Consider the following 26,134-nt stretch of genomic DNA (forward strand, 5'->3'; position numbering starts at 1 on the left):
TTTTCTGAGTTTGAGAGATGTATTTTTGTGTGTATCAGGATAAAAGTGTATGTTGGGTTGGGGGATTTTTTGTGTTTTGAGAAATTTTGGGAACATATCTGTTAAAGAAGTTTTAGTTTATCTGTGCTAAATAAAAATACAGCTGTTCTTCTGGAAGCATGAAGTAGTTTAGGTCAGAAATGCAGAAATAGTCATTTCTTTAGTCTTCTCTATGAGGAGAGTTTTGTAAAAATAACACTTAAAACACTTTAAAAAAGGGGGCGAGGGCAAGTAAGGATTACTTTGGCAGTTAACTGCTCTGGAAAGATATTTTAATGCTGATCCATGTTGAGGACTTTTTCTAGTGGCATATTTATTTTGTTCTTTTACTGGGCATTCTCTCCCTTTGGTGTTGAATTGAGAAAGATGAGCAGCATGAGAACAACTTCACTGACCCTAGACCAGGTCTGCACATTTCAACTCTCCCACTGACACTCTTGTGAATCCTTTGCAGAAGAGTCCTTATCAAGCTTCTCCAGAGCCACCAGAAGAAAGGTTGCATTGTGACAATAAAGAATAAAGCCACTTATGGTACTATGCCCACCCAAACACAATGACCTGTTTTTTAAAGCATTTATCCCATGTTTTTATGACCCCTGTTTCCTACCATAATTTTCAGTGGTAGTCTAGCATGCAATATATATGGAGCAGAGCTGAAATTCTAGTTTAGTCTGCAAGATGGTAGACATCTGTGTGGGACACTTAAATTGAGGAGGCATACTTGTGGTTGTTAATTACAGATACTAAAAAAACCTGGGTAGACTATTTCTAAAATGGGGTATTATTTTCTGCTTTCTAGTTAAGGCTATCCAGTGGGTTTGCATGTGTTCAGTATGATGTTGAAAAGAGAGTGAAGATGATGCAGAATATGATCTGTATGATTTATTTCTGGTTTTATGGCATTTTTCTTCAGTGGCATTAAGGCGAACTTGTGCCATTGTGAAGAAGAAATTAGTTATGTTAAAAAAACACCAAAAAGTAACTGTGCCTAAATTGAGTAGTATTTTGAGTTTAAAAAACATTTGCTTCAAATTTCATGCAACTAAAATACATTTTCCGCCCATTTGTTATGGTTTTAAAAATGAGGCGTTTGGCACATAGATTCTCTTTTATGAGACAGTACAAATAGTTGTAACACCAGCCTGCTGAGAATCATTTTTGTACTTCTACATCTCCTCTAGTATTAGCAGAAATCTAAAATCTTGTCTTTTAAGAGTTCTGCACAATTTGTGTCTGATTAAAGAAATAAAGGTGAGAGCCAGGGACCCACTATCTGTTAGACTGAGGACAAGGCCTAAATTTGCTGCTATCCATGAAAAGCAATCCAGAAAGTATTTTACTAGGAGATAACTAACTTTCAAGTGTGAAATACTTTGCTTAGTTGCTGGTACCATGGGCTGGCTGCCTGACACCTGAATTTAGTCAAGTGCTTGTTAGTACTCCAGTTCAGAAGAGGTTACCTGGTTAACCTGTCAGGGACCGTCTGCTTTTGACTCCAGTTTGCAGCTTTGTGCTAGACTGGACATTGAACTGGAATGTATTCTAAGGTCTAGAACTAATGATGCCACTGGGTTAAACTGTGATATGATGCTGTTCCATTTGTGTTTCTTTTTAGGTTCATCAAAGTAAGCCTGGCATTTGGAACTAATGTCGAGTTTCAGTTTGGCAGAGGTTAAAGAGGCCCGGGTTTGGACCAAGGTCCTGAGCAGCCTGGAGCTAGGGAATTACTTTTCTTTCTTAGGCTTGAAGGAAACCATGTAATTTGCATTTGTGATGGTGGCAACTCCCAAAGTGCTATTAGGTTGTTAATGCAGCTTTTAGAATGTGTCTTTGGAAAAAGCTGAATTAGTTTTAGACAAACATATTCATCATATGTTTTCTGTTGGCAGGGGCATCTTCCAAAATAGTTTGAGTTTTCTTAGGTATCCTACTGAGTAAAACATCACCTTAGCTGCCAAATAGGGATCCCGTACAAAAGCTGAGGCTCCCCTCCTCTACTGCAGGCATGCTGAAAGTAAGGGATTGTTCTGTTGTGAAAGGTGTTGATTGGGTTACAGCTTGGTTTGATGAAAACAGAGCTGCCTGGGGGCCGTGTCTCTGTAGGAGATGAACTGGGGCTAAGCCCCATGTGGTCCCAAAGATTGCCTTATAAACAGCAAACAGTTGGGGCAGCAGAATAGATATTAAGGGCCTATTAACTTGCTTGGGTCTCTCTTTGACTTGAAAAGTACTTGTGGGCAGAGGAATAATAAAAGGAAAGGGTTGCCAAAAGCTATGGAAGGTGCATCTTGCTATATCACTGTTAGGACATCTGTCAAATTGGGGATTTATTTCCTACTAAGCATCTGCTGAGCTTTTGAAGTACATATTAAGGTCAAAGGAGGGGAGCTTGAAATGATTGCGTAATGTTTATTCTTTTCTTTGAAGATTTTAGGCTTTAATCATACAGCATTTGGACATACTTAACAAAGGACAAACCTACATAAGTATTTGGCAAACTCCCAGAACTTATTACATGCAGTAGTTGCAGCTTTAGAACTTGGATTTAAAAATACTTTGGGCTTTGCTGAAACTAGGTTTTGCAGGTCCATTTTTTAATCTGTATATCGTTCTTACTGCATCTGTGACTTTATTATACTGGACATCTGAATGTGACCAAAAATGAATTTTCAATTCATCACTCTCCATGTGCCTCAAGAAAAGAAAATCTCTAGCATTCCAGTGCCATCAGAGAGGGATTTTTGGAAAAACAGAAGTGTCCAAAGAATCTAGCAACAGGAATGCAACAAATCATTTCTGTGCTCAGAAATGAGGTTTCCCCAAGCTCCTTGTGTTCTATACGTGATTCTAATCGCTGCTTCTTTTTAATTTAAAATTATTTGTGAACAAGGATAATCAATGTTTCTTATAAGTAGTTGCGTAGTTTGGATTGGCATTAGGGTTAAAGAGCAAACTGCTGAGTTAGTGGATATTAATTGACTTGACCTACTAGTAGTGGTGGTCATTAACAGTTCTTTTGGCTCAGAGTTCTGTGTCTTTGCAGACTTGTCAGTGTGGTATTGCTGATAACAGAACTGAATATCTGCCTGTATGTTGGAAAGTTACACGTAGAAAATTCAGTAATTGCATTGCTTTGTTGACTAATCTTCTACCTAGAATAATCCTCAGTGATATGAATCATTTCCAAAATCTGCATGTTTCTTAAATCAATCATTTTGGGTGTTTATATAAAAGTGTTTTATTTTGCTGATGCAAGAAGCTTGAAACTACCTCTATACACAAGAAAGTGAAAATTCCCGAGTTTTGGTTTTGAAGTTGCTGATCATAGTGCACTTGTTCATATTTTGTATAGGATTTAAAGATTAAAAGGTTATTATATTACAAATTTCAAAATGCAAGAAGCATAATAACAGAATAGCCTTCTGATTTTAGTGTTACTGTTAATGTACATGAGCATTACAGAGCTGATCCAGTCATGTGGTAAAAAAATGAAGATACTGGTAACATAATATGCTGAAAGTGAATAGAGTGAATGAATAATATGCTAAAAATGAATACAGACTTCTTGTATGTGTTGCCTGTAGTCCTGGTTGTACTTATGAGAGAGAGGGAGTTTGGTAGTTCAGCTCTAAAGACTTTCAGTGCAAAAAAGTTTATGATGGAATTATGGATTATGGAATTTTGTATGTGGTCTTTATTGTTGATAGGTTGTCCCCTCCGTTTCTCCAAAGCTGTGAGAGTGACATATATAGCTCTTTCACAGGGAATACATCTCCATTCTACAGGGGCTTTATATTTATTTTTTTCTTAATCTGCCTCCCCACTTTGCCCGTAGATTTGCCACGACAGGGTATATCCTGTCTCTATGAAAATTAGAGATTGCTGTCTAATGATAAGGGTTTAATCTGCAACGAATCAGACATGTGGAAACTTCTGTCTGTGGAATTTTCTGTTTGATCTGAGAGGAATGCCCTTGCTGTGCCCTTCCTGTAATGAAAGCGAGGTAGAGTGAATCAAAGCGATTCTAGATAAGATTGGAATGTGTGCATTGGTTATGCCTCTATTATATTTGGTGTTGCAATTCTGGTCATATGTATTATTTTATTATTCGAAATGTTAGCAGCACAGTTCATCTTCTTAAAAGATATCTCTTTCTGTTTTAGCTAAAAGTGCTAGTTTTTTATTGATGAAATTTCTGAGTTAATTACTTAGGTTCGAACACAGAAAGTCTTGCTCACAACAACAAATATTGTCACCAAGATATTGAATGAGCTATGATAATACAGCATCTTTTTCTTACTGTAAATAATTTTACAGTATTCACTATATCTTCTGTTTGAAAGGTTTTATTGGTGTACCATTGTGAGAAATAGCTAGCAGTTTCTCTCCATCATTATTTCAAAACCAGTTAATGATTAACAAATGTCCAGCTGCCTGTGCAAGGAATGTGACTTACTTTGGAGGGGGGGGAAGGAAAGATGATTATTCCTTCTCACAAGAAGTCTGGTATGATAGTTTACTTTGAAGGTAGTTTAAATATTACAGTGTCAATTTTAGTAGATTAATCAGAAGTGGAAAAATGACCTGTGCCTTCCTTTAATGTTTGTTTTATCTTTGTGCTTTCTACCTGTCCTTTTAGCTAGTACAGTAATATTTCAGGTTGCCTGTGGTTGTTCAGACAGTAATTTTAAAGTAAAAAAATATGTAAGAAGAGATGACAATTTGTTAATAAGTGGATTACTTGTGTATGGATATACACAAAAGATGGCTCAAAAAAAAAAGCGATAAAAATCTAAGCAGGTTATAGTCCAAACTATTTTTCACCATTCCTCATCAGATTTCTGAATGGGGCCTTGTCTGTTAAGTACAGAAACCAACAGATCAGGAACTGTGCTTGTAAATATTAAAAACAAAAACTATCATAGAACTTGCACTTTGCAGTTAGCTTTTTCTGGCTTCAAAATGTTTGTACTGAATGGTGAAATTCTGTAATGAAATTTTGAACTGACTTGAATCCTTCCAGATACAGTTAAGGTAGAGGAGGAAAGTGTGAGAAGGTTCAAAAACTGTTAGTGGAAAATGAGTTGTCAAGTTGTCATTTACTCAAATGACACATCAGTTTTAATGTGTGTTGTTTAATAAGAAGGGGGTGACGATTAGAATGAGAGCAAGCTTACTGCTGATTGTGTGGAGTAAAGGTTTGAGTGAATATTGATCCAGCATGTGATGATGGGAGGAAATGGAATAAGAAATACATTTCTGTAATTCCAGGATGATAAAAAAATACCTTGGAAACTGAGTCATTCAGTCTAGTCAAACACAAGAATGGCCAACATTAGAGAATGTTTTGGGTTTTTTTGACAACAGCTATGCACAGATACAGAGATTTGAGATGGTCTCCTGGTGCAACTCCATCTAGTTTCTGTGTATTCTGTGAATTTCTTAAATAAGGAAAAGTACTCAGTGGTTCAGGAGCAAAATGCATTTTGTGTCTAAATGGTCTACTACTTACCTACAATATCATATTGTTCTTTCATTTACAGAGTGTTCTAGTGTTGGTTGACAGAGTTGATTTACTTCTGTTATGGCTTCATGACAAATTATGGTTTTATGAAGTGTTACTCATAATATTTCCTTTCTTTGGTATTGTTATGAAGGGTGCAGTTATCCAGCAAAAAACGTTTCTGTGGAGAATAATTAAGAGCTTTTTCAATGGAAATTCTGTCAGAGACACTCTGTGGTCTCTGTTCATCCAAATGCTTGCAGGTTCTACTAGTAAACAAAAAATATAAAGTGAATATTTTTACTTTTTAACTGTAACTTGCCTTCATTTCTACAATCTTTAGTAATTTTTTTTTATTCTGGAGAATGTTGACTAAAACCGTACATGCAGTTATCCATTATTTATGTGAGAAAGACTGAAACCATTTCCCAACAAGCAGCCAGAGCCCCCACACATAAGTATACTTGACATCTGGTAAGTAACCTCTAGTTTTCTAGTTACATGTCTTCTTCTTAGATGGTAGGTACTGATTCTTCAATGTGCTATAAGAATTTGCTCACAGATGGAGGATTTCTCATTTGCTTGGTGCAGTAATCATAACCAAAGAGAATAAACATAATTTTATGGTAGCAAAACTCTTTGCCTTCATTATTCCTCTAGTTTTAAGTTTTTACTCAAAACCAGACAAATGCAGAAATGTGTCTCTGTATGGCATTGTGTTTAATTTGATTCATATGCAAAGGCTAATAAGGCTAATAAAAAAATTAGTGTAACAGGTACTGATCAATGTAGAATCCCCGCTGGAACCATGTAGAAATAAAGTCTGAATAAATAAATGGATATTTTGTAAGTTAATAAATCTGACTTTGTCAGAACAAGGATGAAAATGTCTTTTGATGTCACTGGATCCCAGATGCTTTAATTTCATGACTCTGTTGATTTGCTTTGTTCTCCTAGCATTAGCATGCCCAGAGGTATATCAGCTCGTCTTTGTACACAGAAATCTGCTTGGGAGCAGCATTTCTGTTGGAAGTAATTAAGTGCTATTGTGTATATAGCTACCTGGTGCAGTAATACGAACAGCAGTAATAGCCTGATTTCCAGTATTCCTCAACATGCTACCTGCCTTTTGATAACTATCAGTATCTTTTCTTGCTCAGTGCTGGTCTGGAAACTGTCATTGCTAACCAGCAGTTTCTGCAACTGAAAATATTTTGGAGACTGAAAGCTTGAAGCAAAATTGAAGCAGTCAAAACCACAACCATGCGTAAATAACACACACGTGCTAAACAACAGTTTTTTGTTGTGGGTTAGTCATGAGCCAGAGTTGCTGTGGAACACAGCTGTAACTGCTTCTTACTGAAGGGTAGGACTGCTCTGTTGGGCTTGCTGGGCCTTCAGTGTCACTTTTGCAGAAGTAACACAAGGTAAGATGCAGTTTCAAATTGGCACCAAAAAGGGAGTCTGTGAGAAATGCTGTGTGTGCAGGAAAAGGATTCTTGGGATAGATGGAGCAATTTTCCTTATTTAAGGTGGTCATTAAGCTCCGAGATTTACAGACAAAACCTGTAATCTGTAAAGTTTAATAGTTTCAAAGTGTACTTGTTGTAGAACTGTCCAGGTTTTAATAGTTTGCAGAGGTCTAAACAGCTAGATCCTTCTGGATCAACAAGCCAGTTTCTGAACAATTAAATGTGTTGCTCTTGTGCGTAATTGGCTTCCCATGCGTCTCATTATTTTCCTTGTAGACTCTTCTTCTGCCTAAGGGGGACCTAGGTTAATCTGTCAACTCCAGTTAGTTTTGAAATTCCTGGGGCCATTTGCAGAGGAATTTCCCCTTCAGAGGGTCCCCGTTTCCCAGCTAAATTATTAGACTTACCACACCCTTTGTCAACAATTCTTTACTAATAAGACGACTGATAGCAAAGTTAAGAGGGATTTTGCAGTCACTGGTGAAGCCAGAGTTCTAAAGAGCGTGTATGTGTTCATTCGTGTATGTATTTAAAAAATTTGTATAAACTTTAACAAAGAACATAGAAATTCACCCTTGGCATTTCTCATGCAGAGGCTAGTACACATTCTTTATAAAAATTGATTAAATAATTTCCTTCTTTATCTTCGATGTTCATAAGTAAACAAACAGTGGTCCTGTAAAAAGCCTTCACTTGTTTGTGAATCACCAACATTTTAGTAGAAATTCTCTTGGTCATGAAGGTAACTTAGCTGAAAATAGCTTAACAATATTATCCCAAAGTGTTTTGCTTAAACATAGTTTCTTATTCTAATTTTATACTACTATGTAACTGTGTTTCATGAGACATAGAAACTGGTTGTGTCTTTATCTGAAGATATAAAACTGTCTTGAATAAGGGGATGGGTGATCAGAGCAATGACTTGCATCAGATCCTACGAACCTTGCTCATGTAGTGTAGTAAGAGAAGCTGCTTTTGCAAGTACCGAAAGCCCGCATGCTTGGCTTAGAACCTGCTGGCAGTTTGTTCTGCTTTCTCTAGTATTTTATAAACCTGCTGTAATTTTGGTGTTGTATTGCAGTCATGTTTTTTTCAGCAAGCTTTCTCTTAAATCATGAATGACTGCTCATGTTAACAGCAAAGCTTGCTTTGCTTGCTCTCTGTTCAAGGAAACGTAGATTGTATGTGGTTGTATTACAATGATTTTTTCAATTGACATAGGAGTTAACATTACATTTCCCTAATGTGGACTCATCAGGGGATTTTTATGTCTCTCCATATTGAGCTTTAGCAACATGGTACTGTTCCTCTGTATAGCAATTATATTGCCTGTCCGAAAGCTTGACATACAAGCAGCCTAGCTGACAGAAATAAGCTGGAACTATTAAAATAACCATAAATGAGGCTGACAATGGGAGCTGTCTGCCATTGTCCCAAAAGATTTTTTGAACTGGAAGTAATCAGTTGAGTTCTAAAGCAACGCCATCACAGATCTTCTAATTGCGAAAATTCCCCCTCACCAACCCCCCAACTTCCTGGAAGGAAGTTCACAATTCTTGTGGACCTTAGGAGAGTCATTGCCCGTAGCCCAGGCTACCTAGTACCAAATCATAATTTCTGGGCATAATATTTTATGTAGACAATTTTAGGAATATATGTAAGAACTGTTTTTCTTTTATAAATGGTCTGAACACTGTGTTTTCCATTCATTTGACTTGATTTTGTAGAAATGTGCAGAAAGTAAAGTGGCAGGAACTAGAAATTAAAATGTTACTGCATATAATTATATACAATTCTCTTTTTGCCCCATTTTTTATTCTACTTTACCCATTTAAATGCTATGTGAAAAATCTATTTTCTCAATGTTTTAAAATATAGTCTGTCTTTGGTGTAGAGCTTTAACTATCCACATCTTTGCTTCTAGGTCTTTTTACTATCTCTAGATGCTTATTTAAGGGATAGCTCCTCTTAACTGTTGAACATTCTGTACTTCTTCAAATCGACCAGGTCTATCTGCCTGGTTTATAAGCTGTATAGAACACAATTATACAGTTGAATAACACAATTCAAATTACTGCTGTATGTTCATAGCAAAGAAGTGATGCATAAATTTTTCTGTGTTTTAAGTTTTATGTCAAGGTTTGGATTTGACCATATGCTGAGGCTCTTTGGATGCCAAGTTTTTGTCCCCAGAAAATATTTTAAAAGGACTGTATTGATAACTTGTTTGGAAAAGTGAGACAGGATTCACTGGACACTGATAGCATCTGATTGTTTCACTGACTGCTCTTGCTGTTCCATTAGTGTCATAGAAATTCTTTGATTTCAAATACAGTAATTTTTTAATGAAATCTGGAGGGTTTGAGAGCTTGTACTAATATCACATTTACTTAAGAGACTGCTACAAAACTGGATTTGGCTATATATTTCGCTACATCTAGTCAGTTCAAATTCAACTAGTGAAGTTGAATTTGAGGTATAAACCATCATTTTATTATGACTGAGGTTTTTTCTTTATTCCATTCGGGTTTGTTTTAGTTAAAATTTTAAATATGCTCTGCTGGTGATAGTTCTGTTTAAGGGTGGGTTCTGCCTTCCAGTGATATTCTTCCCTTCCCACCTCCCAGAATTTGCAATATCTGGTCCCTGGAAAGAGAGAAAGCAGTGGTGGACTTGGTATGTTTAAGGTCTTGCTACTGCTGTAGTACCATCAACTTGCTGATACTGATAGTGATTTTATTTGAAACTTCCCAGGCCTTGATTTGTTAGAAAATGAGAAATTTGTCCTTGGAACAGCAACAGGAGTTGCTTTCCATTTCACTTTTCTAGCTAAGCATGATTTCTCAGCTGGTAGTACACAAGACACAAGTTGAAATGTGTATAATACTATGTCAAAGAGCTCTAAACAAAATTTAATTACATTTTCTGGAATCTGCCTTTATAGATTCTGACAAAAGACTTGTGGTTCCAATATGATACTTTCAGCTTCTTTTAAGTATTTTTTTTTGTAGCTTTTCCTGAGAGAAATTTTTCTGTGCGTTCTCTGAAGCTGAAATTGTGAAGTTTAAGATTTTTTATTGCCTTTCTTATAAAGAAGAATTTATTTCTGATAAAGAAGTATTATATGCATATAAAGTGAATTAAAACCACTGTGTAGTAACTTACTGAATATTTAAAGAAATAAATGTGTAAAATATGTAAAATATATGTGATAAGCTGTAACTATTAGAAGGAACATTTATATTGATTATGTATGTTAGATGATACTATCTTGGGGTGCATGTGAAAATCTTATGTTTGTTGGTTGGTTGTTTTTTGGTTGTTTTTTCCCCCTAGCATTAAAATGCAGTTAACCAGGATGCTTGTAAAGGTAAAGCACCAAATTATTTAAAAATAAATCAGAATGTGTTAATTTGCATGTCAGCTTAGGCAAAACAGAAGAATTTCTGAGTGGTTGAAAAGAAAAAAATAAACTACTTAAAACTAGACTGGATCATTAGTTTTGCACATTCATATTCCTCAGACTTGTTTGCAGACAAGTCACCCAAATTCTTTGAGGTATGGAAAACACCGTATTGATGGTTTGTTGCCAGGTTACAGTCTTTCTATCTTTGCCTAATTAATACTTCTGGGGAAGAGGAGAGTGAAAAGCAGTGAACATCTCTTGTTCATGTGTAATTCAAAGGCAAGCAATAGTTGCTAAAACTTTCTGCTCTCCTTCAGGGCTGCAAGCAAGGATTATTTATATTCTGAAACTGTACTGTTTAGTCTGTGTGAATCTTCAGATGCAAGATGTCTGATACAAGTAGCTTGCATTGTCAGTGATAAGCTTTAAATTGCTATGGAGCTGAAGAGCAAATCATATTTCTCTGGGTGGCTTTTGCACTTTGTTCCATAGAGGCGTAATCTTAACATAATGCTTCCTGGTGAAAGTGCACATGCGATAAAAATAAGGAACTTTTCCAGCTCAGCTTATTTGTCAAAAGTAATACTTCTTTAAAAAGAAGAGATTGTATATACTTTTCAAAAGTTCACACTGCATGCCACAGGTCTTTAGTATTTCAGGAGTTAGAGTGCAGTGCCTCTCTTGGCATTCTGCCGTGTTTATAGAGTGGATGAGCTGACATTTCACTTTTGCAAGAGGAATCTCATTCTGTTCTTTCTTTAGAAAGAATTGCTTCATGGAGTTACCAGGGTGGAGATTTTGGTCTTTTCAGCTGATGTTTTTAGTACTGATACTGACTAGTTTGTTGTCTCTGTGGCAGGACATACGTAAAATTTTCAGTGCTTAAGGATAGTTGGTCTGTGTAAAATTAAAGTGATATTGTGCTGTCTTTGTTTTGGTTTTACTAAGTGATTATTTATGACACTTGAGTGATCAAATACTATTAAATTCTATTGACATTAGCATTGGATGTTATTAGAAGCATGGAAGGCTTAAGGTTTAGTTGTCCCTTACACACTGGTGCTTAGTAGAGGCCTGAGTTACGGTAGCACAGCAGCCTCAGGGGAAGAGGAATTTTTTTCTTCAGAGTTCAATAGGTTACATGTTTCAAAACCTTCAAATTGTAAAACTCTTTATGGTATGTAGGGTTGTGACTGCTGCTTCAAGGCATTTCCCAATGTCAGATTATAGTGGTTGCCAGAAGTTCCAGAAGTTATCAGAAGGAAGTTAACTTAACAGAAACACAGATAGAGGGGTTTTTTTTTTTAATTACTGTAAAAGTGGAAAGAATCTGAGCTATGACACTGGCCACAATTAGTAATAAAATCACAATTTTTACTGCGTATTACAGATGGGTGTAGTACTTGTAAATAATGCACTCTAGTCTGCTATAGTCTGTTTCATCTTGTGTGGTCGGATACCATAACTATTAATAAATGCACTCTTTTTTTCAAGTCACCTTCCTTCTTCTTAGCATTTCTGACAGGGATCATAAAGTGGAGGAAAAAAAACAAGTAAAGAATTCCCATGTGTAACACATAGGAGCACACGGGGTTGCACTTGCCAACTGTCCTGATTTGACTGTGCCTCTAGAAGTTACTCAAGGGGAAAAGGAGGACAAAAGAGTATGGATGTGTTGCTCTTCAAGGCATCTGGGGTCTGCTGAGAAGCAGACAAGCACTTCATCTTTTCCTGTGCCAGATGCTCTTTCCTGGTTTCTTGTGGGTGCAGGTTTTTGAAGGGTGGGGGGCTGGGTTTTTTTGGTTTTTAATCTTGTCTTCTCTGCTATAGCCTCTGGATTTATATAGCTCAGGAAAATGCTTATCATGTCATGGTAAGTAATAATGTAAGAAAAAAATCTAGGAAAAATAGAGCATATAAGAAGAGTTGAATAGGAAGTAATTAGTGTTCATTTGTGTTTGATCTGGATAGGCTGAAGAACTGGACTGTCATTAACAAAGTATTGGTTAGAATAGATGCTATTTTAAATAAAATGAGCTGGCCAAAAAATCAAAAGTTAAGCGGAAAATACCAGCTTTATAAAATATCTCTGTTTTCCTGGCCTCTTCTGGCCATGCAATTGTGGAGAGTTTAGTAACAAGCTGAAAACTGTCTGTTTTGAATTGTATAACATTAGAAATCAACGTATGATGGTATTCTATTAAATAAGACTTTACTTAGGGAGGTAACCAAACCGCTAATAAGTGAGGCTGATGTGACTCTTTTTTTTATTTAACAACAACTTAAGCAAAGTTTCACAAAATGTTAAGCAGAAATTTTCCCAGAAAAACTGGCCAGTAAACTTGTGGGAGGTGGGGTCCTTTGGACCCTTGTTCGTATAATAACTTCTGGAAAATATGTTGCCTATCTTGAGGTAGCAGAGATTCACATAGTAAACTGCAGTATGTGCTGAGCAATTTTATCTCTAATTCAAGAGTGTGCAGGCCTTAGTGATAGTTTACCCTGCAGTGACTTACTGTTTGTTTAGAATTCAGGAGAGTTTCAGTCTGGATTGGTGTGCTGAAAGTCTAGTGCCATTGAGGGACAGCATGTCTCCATGTTTACAACATGCTTAATCCAGTGCCTTTTAAAACTTTGATTTGAAATGGTTGTTTGTTGAAGGTCACATTTGATCAAAACTTTTGTTCATGCAATTTGTAAAATATTGCTTTCCCTGTGGCCCCTTGAATGGCTTTTAAAGCAGCTGAAGAAGCTTTTTGATTTTCCCAACTTATTAGAAATTAGATTAATTGAGTTTGTAATCAGATTTCAAGCATCATGTTCCAGGCCAGGGATTTCTCTTAGTTTGTTTCAAATGTCGTTCCCGGGGCAAGTTCTGCTAAACTGCATTTTCATGCTTTGCTGAGAAATGATCGCAGGTTTTGATTTCCATTACAGAATCATTAATATTGTTAATTAGAGTTCTTACGGATAAGCACACTTAAGGAGGATCATCCCTGGGAATTGGGAGTATTATAGTTTGAGCGTTTGTTAATTAGATAGAATTGGCATATGTAAGAGTGTCAGGTTTGAGGTGTATTTTTTGCGTATTTTTGTTTTAAGAGTGGCTTTGGTTATAGTGATTTGTGTTGTGGGATTGAAATTGGAGGAAGAGTTGGTTCTTGTTGAGAGTGGGGTTAATGTTTCAACTTTTTCCTCAGTTGCTATATTCATAAACCATCCTGTTCCTCCACATTAAATTCTGTCCAAATTCTGTTCTACAGTAGTCACTTAGGACTTTTGCCTTCCTTTAATGAAATTGATAGAAAAGTCCTATTGTATCAAGTGGGAACAATATCTAGTCTAAAATTTCAGACTTATGAATATTGTAAAATCAGTTCTGATGTCCTCTTGCAGATGACTGAGAAACATTTCTTTAGAGCTCTTTTGTGCTCCCCTCTGGTGGTTAGTGACTGAATTTGAATTTCTTTTTATCCTGATCACCTGAAAGGCTGCAAGATTGCACAGCCAGTCAAGTGAAAAATGATTTTGAAATCCTCACTTCACCGTATGTTTTGAATAATAATGTTTGTAAGTTTTTGGGATTACCATACATGCTAAAGATTCTTTAGTAGATTTCTCCACTTGTCTTGCTACATAAAAAGCAAATGGTTCATGAAAGTCAAAATTAGCCAACTGCCTTAGCATAGAGGATGGATGGGAAATCTGCTGATTTAAGATTTTCTGTGAATGGGAGAAGAATTAGAGCAGAGATGGAGCTTTTACAGCATTGAAGGTACAATAGAGGCACTTAAAATGTATTCCTTAAATGTGCCTTGCACCACTTGAAGAAAAAGAAAAAATTCTTCCTAGGAGCCAAAACATGCTGTTGAAACTGATATGATCAGCATCCTATTGATGCTTAATGGATCTAGATGTTTGCAAGATTAAAACAAATTAACTCTTATTAGATTTTTTTATTATTTCTGTTTGATATAGGAGTTCTGATCAGTTTTCTCTCTGTTGTCTTGAGAACCACTGGAATTATGAGCCAGTGAATTTATGAACTCCAGAAGTGCTGAGCGCTGGCTTTCAGGCATCATACAATCTTATGCTGCCCTAACATGTAAAATAGGCTACTGTAGTCAACATTTGCAAAAGCAGAAAATTGACACACAGACCAACGGTACTTTAAGGACTGGTTCTAGACCTGTGATTTGGTAGGAGAATGATTGTTATCTCTGTAAAAAAAAAAAGTAATCAGTTAAATTCTTTGAGCTTGTGTTCCTTAGAAGGTGTATAGCAGGCTACCTAAGTTTTCATGCATTTTTATTCATTATTGTTGCATAGAAATTAAAAACAAAGCTACTAGTGTTCTCATAGGCAAAATCAGGAAAGATTTAGTGTTAAACTGGCAGAAGCAGGAGCAATTTCAACTAGAGTAATGACAACAGGATGGTGTTTTGTAATTACTGATGTAAGATCAGGCTATTGAAGGGGCAGAGAAAGAACTGAAGTAGTTCATATAGTTATGTGCGTTTAGTTTTGTATTCTGTGACATAAATGCTGATGTAGAATCAGAAAACATTCAAGTTTTGATAGTCAGAGCCTGGTCCCCTCCCCCCTTCCCCAACACGTGCTAGATTAGTATATCTGTTCCATTTTATTGCTGGGCTGAAACATTAGGAAGAAAGCTGAGTCACATTAATAGACCAGTCATCCCTTCCCTTTCTGTTGCCTGCAGCTTTGAGCGATGAGGAGAGCTAGGTGTGGTGGCCTCTCCTTCATATGTGAAGGCTGAAGGGAAATTTTTGTTCCTTGTCTTCCTGTTTCCTTTTGCATAGCTTTTACGATGGAGGAATGTTATTTCAAGTCTTCATTTTTTATATTGTTAAAGTAATCCACTTACCTGTGATGCCTGTCTCTAGTAATCATGGAATTGTAGAATAGTTTGAGCTGGAAACAACCTTAAAGATCGTCTAGTTCCAGCTTTGTGCCCATGGGCAGAGACACCTTTCAGTAGATCAGGTTGTTTAAAGACCTATCCAAGCTGGCCTTGAACACTTCCAGGGGTAGGGCATCCACAAATACAGGTTTCCCAACTTGCATACTCATACCTGTCTATTGCATCTATTTTAAACTGTCTTTTGTGCCTTTAAAAAAACCCAAAATCATTCAGGAAATAATAACCTGTTCATTAGTGTTGAACAGGTAGACAGTTTTGCATAGCTGACTGATCACAAAATTGTTTTCCTGAATGCTTTCTATTTCAGATTGGAATTATAAAAGCCACATAAAGAAAAAATGTTCACCCTAAAATTCAGGATCAGTTGGGTGAGAAACATGAGAAAAATGGACAAATAGAGATTTTGCATTACTTTGACTAATGCATGGTTAGAGTGTGAGTGGCCCTGTAGAAAATCAGAGACAATCTGAAAGCCAGAGCTATCCTATTGGGGAATCTGTTACATGATGCATCCAGTGGTCAGATCATCAGATTCTAAACCTTTTATTGAACACTCTACAAAGTCTGTGTAAAATATACAGAAGTAATATTATATATGCAGATCTAATTTGAAATTAAAAATTAACCAAAAGACAAAGTTGCCCATGTGCGCTGTATCATACTCCAAGTCTTTCCACATACTTCTTCTTGAGATGCTGTTTTTTGGGTGTGGTACTTCTTTCCTCTTCATCCCTTGTGACAGATGTGACTTAAGGGAATGGGCATTTGAGAACTGATACACTACAAAAGTAAAATAAGTTCAGTCATCTTTTTACTTGAGGGCTTTGATAACTAGTGAGGTAGAATTTCTAAATGTTAGGTGAGCAGATTGCAGGAAGTGAGCTTCATTTCCAACAACAGTCTATTTTTATCTTTCTTTAAAATCAGTCAAGGCTCTGTTAAAATTAATCTGCCACTTCTGATGCAGCTACTGTTTAGAAAGTGGGAGTTGTAAAATAGAAACAGTTGCACTTTTCAGCACTAATCACAAGCAATAAAGCAGCATTGCTGGAACCCTTGCTAAAAGGGAATTAACACGATCCAGTCATCTCTTTGGTAGGACATGAAGAGTTTACAGAACTTTCCAAGGCATACATAGAGTCTACCCAGAATTAAGTGCTTATATGCTACATCCAGTGTTTAGATTTAGAAGTGAGGCCACAGTGAGTAACAAATTTGTTTACTCTCAAGCAAGTCTCCTGGCCGAAGTAGAGTCATGCAAAAAGTGTGCCATGAGTTACAAAGCAGAAGCCGAGTAACTGAGTGCTCAAGGCTGTGTTCGTTTTTAAGAGCAAATTTGTGCGGAAACTACTCAGGTAACCAGTGAACAAATCCAATGACTACTGGATAGTATTACTTTTTTTGTTTTAATGGTAAAACTGTCATCAAACAAAATATAAATTCTGAGGCAGAGGAACTGGAAATGTGAAATTAACAATGTATTAATTAACACCTGAACTAAGTTGTTGATGATGTTGTTATGCAAAAAAAAAAAAAAAAAAAAAAAAAAAAAAAAAAAGGAAATTATAAAGCCAGTAGTTTACTTTCAGGAAAACTTTGCAGACTGCATGTATATTTTGAAATTGCAGCACCCCTCCTTTTTATCCCAGTTCTGCAGCCTTTGACGCTATATTAAACCAATTTCCACACTGACATCTGGTGGTAGTTCTGAAATGCCATGTTGGTTGAAATGCTATATATGGGAATTTGCAGGTCTAAGCATCAGTTTCAATCCCCTCCAGCCCTTCTGAAGTGATCTTATTGACATCTTAAAATGTTAAACTGTCGTGGTCAGACCTTTACGCAGCTTCTCACAAGGCAAAGAAAGTAATGAATAAATAAGTAATTCCTTAATATTTTGCTCAGTCAGTATAATGTATTAAAAAAACATGTCTGTATTGAAAGGACACAATACTTGGAGTTAATTTGTTTCCTGAAGAATTCCTGTGAAAGTAGTGGCATATTTATTTATTCACTGATGGTGTGTATATGTATGTATATACACATACATATATCTCTGTGCAGTAAATGAGCTCAGAAGGAGTGCCACATCATGCATAGTCACATTATGTAGCTTTATCCAGAGTTCAAAACTGGCTGTCATGGTGATAGTTTGACTCATCTTGGCTCCGATCCTGATTAAGCCTGGTGTGTTGAGTGTATAACAAATAGTAAGATCCGTGACAAAGCCCTTCAAAATTTCCACTGAAATGGCTCTAAGGGCTTGTGCTGTCCCTCATCCTGACATGTAACAGGTTGATTTTAAGTTCTATTCAGAAAATCTCTCACATCAGGCACCCTGTAGGAGTGACTGGATCAGGAAGAGGAAAGGGGTGAGCTTTTATTGTGCCATGGCTCCATGAATCTATTTAATATTCATCCCCCATGTTATGGTTTACACCATACCACATACCCTTTTAACACATGCATAATATGGCTGTACCTGTAGAGTAAGCTGCTTATAAAAATAAAATTGTATTTCTTCTTGCTGGGTAAATTCTTTAATCAGTTCTGGCTTAGACAATCTCCTGTATGCATAGCAGACAGCTTTTTATTAAGTTTGTGAATTGTGTAGTTGTTCCTTTTTTTTTGTAATTCATTTTATGTTTGTAAGATTGAGCAGATTTTTGCCCCTTTTTTTTTCTGTCTTCCATTTCCAGAGTAATGGCAGCCATTGGTTAGTCCTAATGCTGCAAAGGTTGGCTTATGTATAACTTTTGTTTTCTTTTCTGTGACATTTCTGTGTGAACATAAATCAGGACATTAAGAAAGTTTAATCAAATAATTCATTTGGGCATGGAGATAAAAACATTTAAGTAGTTGCTCATTAATATGAATAATAGTAAAGAGCTCAAGAGTTTGGCATCTAAACCAGATAGTTTAATATGGTATAAAATTTACTGTAAGGAGTAAAGAGGGTCATTCAAATCCCAAAAGATTGTGAATTACACATTTGATTTAATCTTTTAGGCAAAACCAATTTTATGAATAGTGCTAACTGGTCTGATGTATATTTCAAAAGATGTTGGAAGGAAATCAAGTAGTATATTGTTTTAATATGTGATGCATAATTGCTGAAAACTGTTATGGTAATTTTATTTTTTGCGGCTTCAGGTTAGCCTTAATATGTTTGTGTGTGTATATTAGCACACGTTTTAGAATCAGTGTTGGTTATTTTAAACTTGTATTCATTTTGATTTATTAATTTATTTAAACTTGTTGCTTACTGTATTTTTACACATTTCTGCATACTTACTGAGCATTTTCGATTTCTCTTTCTTCCTGTTGAACAGGTGTTATTGAGACTGCAGATCACCTGGATCGTGAGACTACTTCACATTACTGGCTTACTGTTTATGCAACAGACCAGGGCATTGTGCCTTTATCATCTTTCATTGAAATCTACATAGAAGTTGGGGATGTTAATGATAATGCTCCTCAGACCACAGAACCAGTTTATTACCCAGAGGTCATGGAAAACTCGCCTAAAGATGTATCTGTTGTTCAGATTGAGGCATTTGATCCAGATTCGAGCTCAAGCGAAAAATTAACCTACAAGATAACAAGTGGAAATCCGCAGGGATTCTTCTCAATAAACCCCAAAACTGGTAAGTACAACACAGTGTTTTATTTTATGTATTAATAAACTAATGTATTTGCATAAATGCATAAACCAGGTGAAATCAAAATCTTTGTTTAACATTGAAAACATGCTTTCACAATAGCTGGAGTTAACCTGGTGTCTTGGGCTGTGTCAATATTAGTAAGTTATACAAACATGTAGAAAAAGATTTGAGAAACACTTGGTTCAAAGTACTAGATGTCTACATCAGGCATATCTTGTGAAGGCTTACTTCTGAGTAGCTCCACTCTAGACTGGTCAACGTCCATGCATTTTTATAGTGCAGTAAGTACCCAGTAAAAAAACGTATTTTAGTTTAGTTTCATCCCAGTTGTTTTTAGCAGTCTTCAAAGTTTCATGTGTAGTTTTTTTGCCAGGCCTTGTTTTAAATTTTTTTTGTTGTTGGGGGCAGAAGCATTTATTATCTGCAGACTCACTTGTCCCACAGTCAGAAGAGACTTTCTTTGTAATTAACTACTGCTACTGCTAGAAATACATAATCTGGAGGATTATTTTCAGGTATGGCTTTTATGCATTGGAAAGAAAGAGTTCACTGGTTATTTTGAAAGCTTCAGAAAAAAATACTGAGGTTTTAACAGGGGAGTAAAAATACAAGAAGCAGGTAACCTTTTAGGAACTGAATTGCAGATACTGAAAGGTGTGTAGGACAGAGAGACAGGAAACAAAATAACCAGTCTGAAGCTACCCAGTAATTCTGAAAACATTTTAAGGATTGCCTACCATCCCTTGCTTCTGAATGTAGAGAAAATAAGACATATACTGGATGTTTTTCCCACAGATTATTCCTGAGGAAAAGCTTGGTTTTATTTCAATAATATTTTGCTGGGTTGTGCCCAGTTTAGCTTTTTATGTTGTGTTTAGGTATTATTTCACAGTAAAAATTATGAGAGATGCTTCTGATTCACTCAACCAGATTTTTTTGCCCACTATTCAGAGATTTTTAGACTAGATGTCCTGCAGAGGTATAGTGAATGACATTTATCTATTACAAATCCAGTAAGTACAAGGGAGCAGTAGAAGCTTTATTAATTTAGCTCTTGCTCATTTGTTGAAGCAATTTCAGGAGACTTAAAGGAGCAAAAATGGAGTGAAAAAAAATGTTTTGAAGGCTATGGCCTTCATTTTGTTTTGTAGTTATTTCAGCTCAGGGTATAAAAGACTTGTGTGCTTTATCAATTGTAATTGCTGTGTCAGCAAAGCTCTGAGTACAAACACAGGTATGTTATTTGGGTTATTTCTGACACTAACTTCTTTGTCAGCATGTGCTGCATTTGTAAAAATACTGCTAAGAGGGACATCTGAACTAGCTATACCAACAGAAGACAGTATAGTTAAAGAGTGTATCTAAACACTGTATTTACAAAATGTTGGGTTTAGAGAAAAGGCAGCCTGACAAGTAAAACAAGAAAAATTCAACCACAGTCTTGTAAAGTGAATGCAGAAAGTGTTTGTAGACTTTATTTCTATTTGGTTTTCTCTATGTCTCTGCTTTCCCTCATTTTACATGATGTAAAAGGAAAAAAAAATCTGCCTTTTTATCTACTTCCTTGCCCTTTCTGATTTTGAAAAGTACTTTTGCCTGCCACTTTGATATTTCTTGTTGTCTCAATATAATACTGATAAAAATAGAAATAAAATTGCCTGTGAGTTGGGTGGAAAGAAGTGAGTGACTGCAGTATTCAAATTGCAAGGGAATATAAATTCTACCTCCATTCATTTCATCATTACTGTATAATTGGCCAGTTATTTTTGTTTGTTGTTTCCTTAAATATTCCTGCAGGTAATTTTCTCTTCCTCTTTCTTCTGTTCTTTTCCTATCCCTTTCTGCTCCCTGTATCATCAGGTGGCATTGTCCAAACTGTGTTTTGAAAAACGACACTTCTGTACCTCCCTTGCCGAAGTTTTGACATAAAGAAATATTTTTATTCCTACTTAATGGGTAGCAAAATTAGGGCACTGGGACATTGTGACTTGTCTTCAGCCAGAGTTTGCAGTTTTCCACGTCCACAGCTTCCTGTGATCTCATTTATGTTAGAAGGGGACCTTGAGAGAGCTCAACACACTAGATGGTGAAATGATAAGGAACACTTAATAGAAAAGTAATAAAGATTTTCTGTCAAGAGAGTTTCTTACCTGCCTTTATTGCAGCATGCGTACTGTAGAAGGAAGACTGCCATCCGCAGTCCTTCTCTGCTTGGTGTCAAAAAAAAAAAAAGCGAAAGGGCAACTGGAAATAATTAAATCATTATATTATCAGAATGCAAGCACTGAGAAGAAAAGAATCTCCCTCTGGTTTACATTCAGCAGAAGAAAATCACTTTTTTCCCCCAATATAATTAAAGGCCCAGGCTTAGGTATTTACCTATCATGTGCCATTCATATCACCCTTCACTGGTATCTATTACTGTTAAATGTAATGCTAGATAGACATGCTTCTAGACACACATCTTAAATGTAATGAGGATGGAAAGGGAAAAGGTAGGCAGAAGAGAGAAGGGAAACTTGTTCCCAGAGTGTACTCAGGTAAGTTCAATGGGTATTAAAAAGCTAACTCATATATACTGCCTTCCTTAAATAGGACCCTGAATTTCATGTGCTCTAATGGGCCATGCTGCCTATCCTGTACATGACCAGTTTGAAATTGTCAATCTGCAGTGGTCACTAACGTAGTGGTCGAGTTTTGATTGAGGTTATCAGGTTCATAACTTCTCAAGTCTCTCTTCTGTTTATTAGGTATTGAAGACATTTAATCTGAACAGATCTTATTTGGTGTGAAAGCATTTTCAATAGAATTGATGCGTTAAGGAGTTGATAAAACACTTCAAAAGACACTGATTATTGTTCTAGTTATAACAGAGTGTATTTTTTCTTCCCTGATTAATTAAAATAGGGCTCAGCTGAAGAGTACATTTGACTAGAATTGGAGAGATCAAGTCCTGTCTTGTTTGCTTATGTGCATATATTATCCTTGTTATACCTTGTGAAGTTACCGCACTATAAGGTGTTTGTCCAAGGAAGAGAAACCTTCAGGGCCTCAGGTTTCCCTTCCAATCACAGGGGAGATAGTGCTGGAATACGAATCAAGTCTTTTTAACTGTATCCTGTTGTAACATTGAAAGCAACAGTATGAGTTAAGTGTGTGCTGTTGTGCATCCCCGGAGGTGAGTTGAGGACTGTAATGGCATTCAGTTGAAGTCAACTAAAAGCTAGTGTTGGGATGCTTAAAATATGTGGTGAGTGTTAAAAATATTTCAGGTGGTAATGTGTTATTATCTCTTCTCCAGGTCAAGGATCCATTGTTTTCTTTCTCTTTATAAAATTTATTGCTATGGTATTGTTGTCCACAGCTAGAATTCCCATACATAGTAGTAAGGCAGATTATAAATAGGAACAACCTACATGTAACCTCTATCAAGTGAAACACTGCATTCTATTTTCCTGATGTAGCTAATGCATTTCTAGAATTTTGTGGACTCCAGACTAAGATGTCTGTGTCTTAATGCAATAATCCTGAGTTTTTACAAACTCTGACATGGACCCGTGTTAGGATATAGTTCGTCTTTCACAAAAAGAAGAGTTTTCTTTTCATGACAAGAACTACTGACTAACTGGTCTGTTTCTCAGAAATGCTACTGGCTTAAGTAGTATCTGCATGCTTCTTACTGCTATCTGTTTCCAAGTATCCCCTTCAGTAAATCTTCACTGAGACTTAAAAGCGTCTTCTATATTTCAATTAATTATAAAATAACTTAAGGAAACACTGCTAAGTTTTTCTTTGCATGCTATTTCACTTCTTGGAGCAGGATATATCAGTACATCACAGGACATTTTTTAATCTTTTCACATATGTTTGGTCTTTCAAGAAAGCAAATTTTATTTATCTTTGGAGTTTCCACGTAATGAGAAGAAAGTGCTGTATATATGAACTATCCAGGTAGAATAAAAATAGTTATAATATTATATTGTAATGAGAAGAAAGTGCTGTATATATGAACTCCAGGTAGAATAAAAATAGTTATAATATTATATGCCAGAAAGAATGAGAACAAAGACTTAATTCCACAACTTTCATGCTCAATCTGAACACAACTGTAGAAAAACATGTAAGTTATAATAACTACTTTGTATCTGCTTAACTTCTTGCAAAATAGCTTGTAATTAAATACAGAAGTAATTGACAAAGTGGAAGCATTTCAACTCATGTTAATACATTTAGATGGAAAGAGTTGAAGTTGCGCGATTTGAAAGCTGTTGTGAACACGCGTCCTGGGACTCTGTGGTTAATTCTCAGCACTTAACACTAGAGCTAGTGCACTGAGGATCAGAAAAGATCTGCACGTTTAGCAACATTCGTATAAGGCAAAGGATTATATAGCAGTAAACAAGTTCTGGGATTTGTACCTTGGAGCTCAAAATACATATACAATGCTTATATAAGCACATGTAATACATATGGCGTACATATAATAGTAGTCTAGTACTATTTCCGTTTCTTGCAGGTGTGGTTTATTTGCTTGTGAGCTATTTGGGTACTTGCAGAACTGAGAAGTTTTTACGTATCATTGATGTAAACTCCATGGCTGTATTTACAAAATACAATTGATTATTTTAATGTTTGGAATAAACTACTGAATGTTTCTATTGACATGAACACAGTCATATTGAGTAGAAAAATATATATTTTTCCTCATCTTTGTGCTTTTCATATTACAATATCTTAATTTGCTTTTTTGCTTTTGAGAAGTGTTGGAAGCATGATACTTGATAGCAGGATTGCTTTCTTAGAGAAGTGGAACAGGTAATTAGTATGACATCTACTAGTAATAGGTGATGATACCATTGTATATATGTGTACATTTATGAGTTGATAAATTATGATTTTATAATTTCTAATCTATTTGGATTTAGAAATTATATATTTAGAAATGGATTTGTTAGTGCCTATGCAAAAGAGTTATTGTATTGATTTTTCTAAAAGTTTTCAATCAAACCATGTAATTTCTTTCTGTCTGAGGAACATAGGACATGCATGAAATATGAGCTTTTTGTTGCACCCAGTAAGAATTGTAAGGTTTGTTTGCAAACTAGCTCCCCAATTTAAAATGTGTGCTTCCAGTTCCCCAGAATGACATTGTCAACCAAATTCTTTTCTTATCATTGTTTCCTGTTTTGTACTTTTCTTCTAGCTTTACTTTTTAAATTGTGGGATGACAAACATCATGTGAAATTAGAAGAAAGGTATTAACTTTCAAGTGAATAAAAATAACAACTCAGCGAGTCATATGTAAAACATGGAAATTGAAGAGCTAGGGAGGACTTCCTTAATTGCTGTAGATCTGGAGGCATTAGGCTGAACTCCCTCTAAACAAAAAAAGCTCACTGAATTCCCTGAACTCTGTATTAGTTTCCGTATGGATAGTTTTGCCGTGCCATGCTTTTTAAATATGGCTACTGCTCAGTGTTACAGGCTTTGTATGAATAAAATTGGTGAGTTAAGGTGCCTGAAAGAAGGTTATACTGCTTTGTGGCAGTGTGCACGCTAGAATGGCAAAATCTGCATTTGCATAGTGAAAAGAGTTCCAGCTCTCCTTAGTATTACTGGGCAAGAAAATGGAATCCTAACCAGGTATCCATATAGGGCCCTTATACTCCTTTCATATTACCTTGCCCATATATTCAGGCTAGAAATATTTCTGATCTTTTGCCCAATTGGTTTACTTCTTTTCCCTTCCCCAGGACTTCTGTTACATTTGTTGTACCAACCAGATTTGGCTTGGGGAGGCAATTAGGGCTGGGTAGCATAAATCACTTTCTTGAGAAGTCATGCTTTACCTCAGAACTTTAAAACAGTAATAGCAAATGAGGAAGAGAGGTACCTGATATTGCTCCATATAACAATTTTGTGTCAGATTGGCAGAAATGCTGATTGCAAAAGTATAGCTTTCTATGCTTTTAATGGAACTTGGTATGAAAATGATGCACACTTCTCAAAACTAGACTTGGGGTTCACAACCTGGACAGGAGAATGCCAAAATTAGTTTTGAGTTGTTAATTTTCCCACACTTAGGTTTTGCAGGTGTAAAACAGAATAATTGCATGACCTAATTACTTGGGAGTGTTGTAAAGATATATTAATTTATATACGAAGCGCTTTGGTATTATTATGAAAATGTTATGGACATACCTTTGAGGAAATTAGTAATCCTATGGTGTTGGAGGTAGTCCATTTAGATAAGGATATTAATTGCGGAATTCAGCAGACGCTTTGAGCAATTGCCTGTTTCAGAACATAACTGTATCCTGTGCATTTTACACAGTAACCTTTAAAGCAGTGTGTGTGTGTGTGTGTGTGTATCTGTCTGATTTGGAGACTGAAGTGAAATGGGAAATGGGTACAGCTGCAAACAACTTCCATGGGTTTCCAATAACACTGGAGAATTACTTGGTGAGGAAATGAAGGGCCAGTGACCGCAGAGTAGTATTGGCTTCATTTTAACAAAAGAAATCTTTGTTCTTTAACTACTTGTGGGTTTTAATCCCAATTGACGTAATACTTTGGAGCTCAAATAAGACCAGTGCTAGTATATTGCACGATTATGTGATTTAAAATTAAATAAAGATCAAAATGCTGAATTTTTTCATGTAACTTATGTAGCTGGTAAGCAGTGCCAGGCTCAGTTATTGTTCACTTACGTCACACAGCTTGAAGTGTATGTAGCAGCCTCCATGTGCTCAAGTGTTTACCTGTAACATGCAGCGAAATTAAAGCATTTGATTATACTGTCTCTAGAACAGTGTCATGGTTTGCATAGTTTGGGTTTTTAGTTAAAGAGGGCTCCATCAGCCACGGGAGTGATTCTCTTGCAAAGAGATGCTTACAGCTTCCTCTAGACCTGACAGAACCAATCAACTGGCTAGTTTGAATATTGGCAACTTTTTTAAACCACTTAAGAAGCTTGACACGCCTCTGTGATCCACATTTAAGAATGAACGAACCCTGGGAAAGCTCTCTTGCTTCTGGCTTTTGGACAGGTAACTGGGGGGGCCTGCAGCATGGCCCAGCAGAGCCGGGCTGGGCCCAGCCGGG

At 36.2% G+C, this 26,134-nt stretch overlaps 1 protein-coding gene across 6 annotated transcripts in view; it reads left to right on the forward strand.

Moving 5' to 3' along the window:
- The window catches only part of FAT1 (FAT atypical cadherin 1), a 107,912-nt gene that overhangs the window by 18,374 nt on the left and 63,404 nt on the right, over positions 1 to 26,134 (forward strand). For all 6 annotated transcript variants that reach the window (XR_001865260.1, XM_017744347.1, XM_017744350.1 and 3 more), the window contains exon 3: positions 18,698 to 19,012. Coding sequence is in view for 5 of the 6 variants with exons in the window: in XM_017744347.1 (XP_017599836.1) it covers positions 18,698 to 19,012 (315 nt within the window). In the remaining variant the exon portion in view is untranslated. The remainder of the gene's footprint in view (positions 1 to 18,697; positions 19,013 to 26,134) is intronic.

This window comes from Corvus brachyrhynchos, unplaced genomic scaffold (assembly GCF_000691975.1).
Source record: "Corvus brachyrhynchos isolate BGI_N302 unplaced genomic scaffold, ASM69197v1 scaffold17, whole genome shotgun sequence".
NCBI classification, from domain to species: domain Eukaryota; kingdom Metazoa; phylum Chordata; class Aves; order Passeriformes; family Corvidae; genus Corvus; species Corvus brachyrhynchos.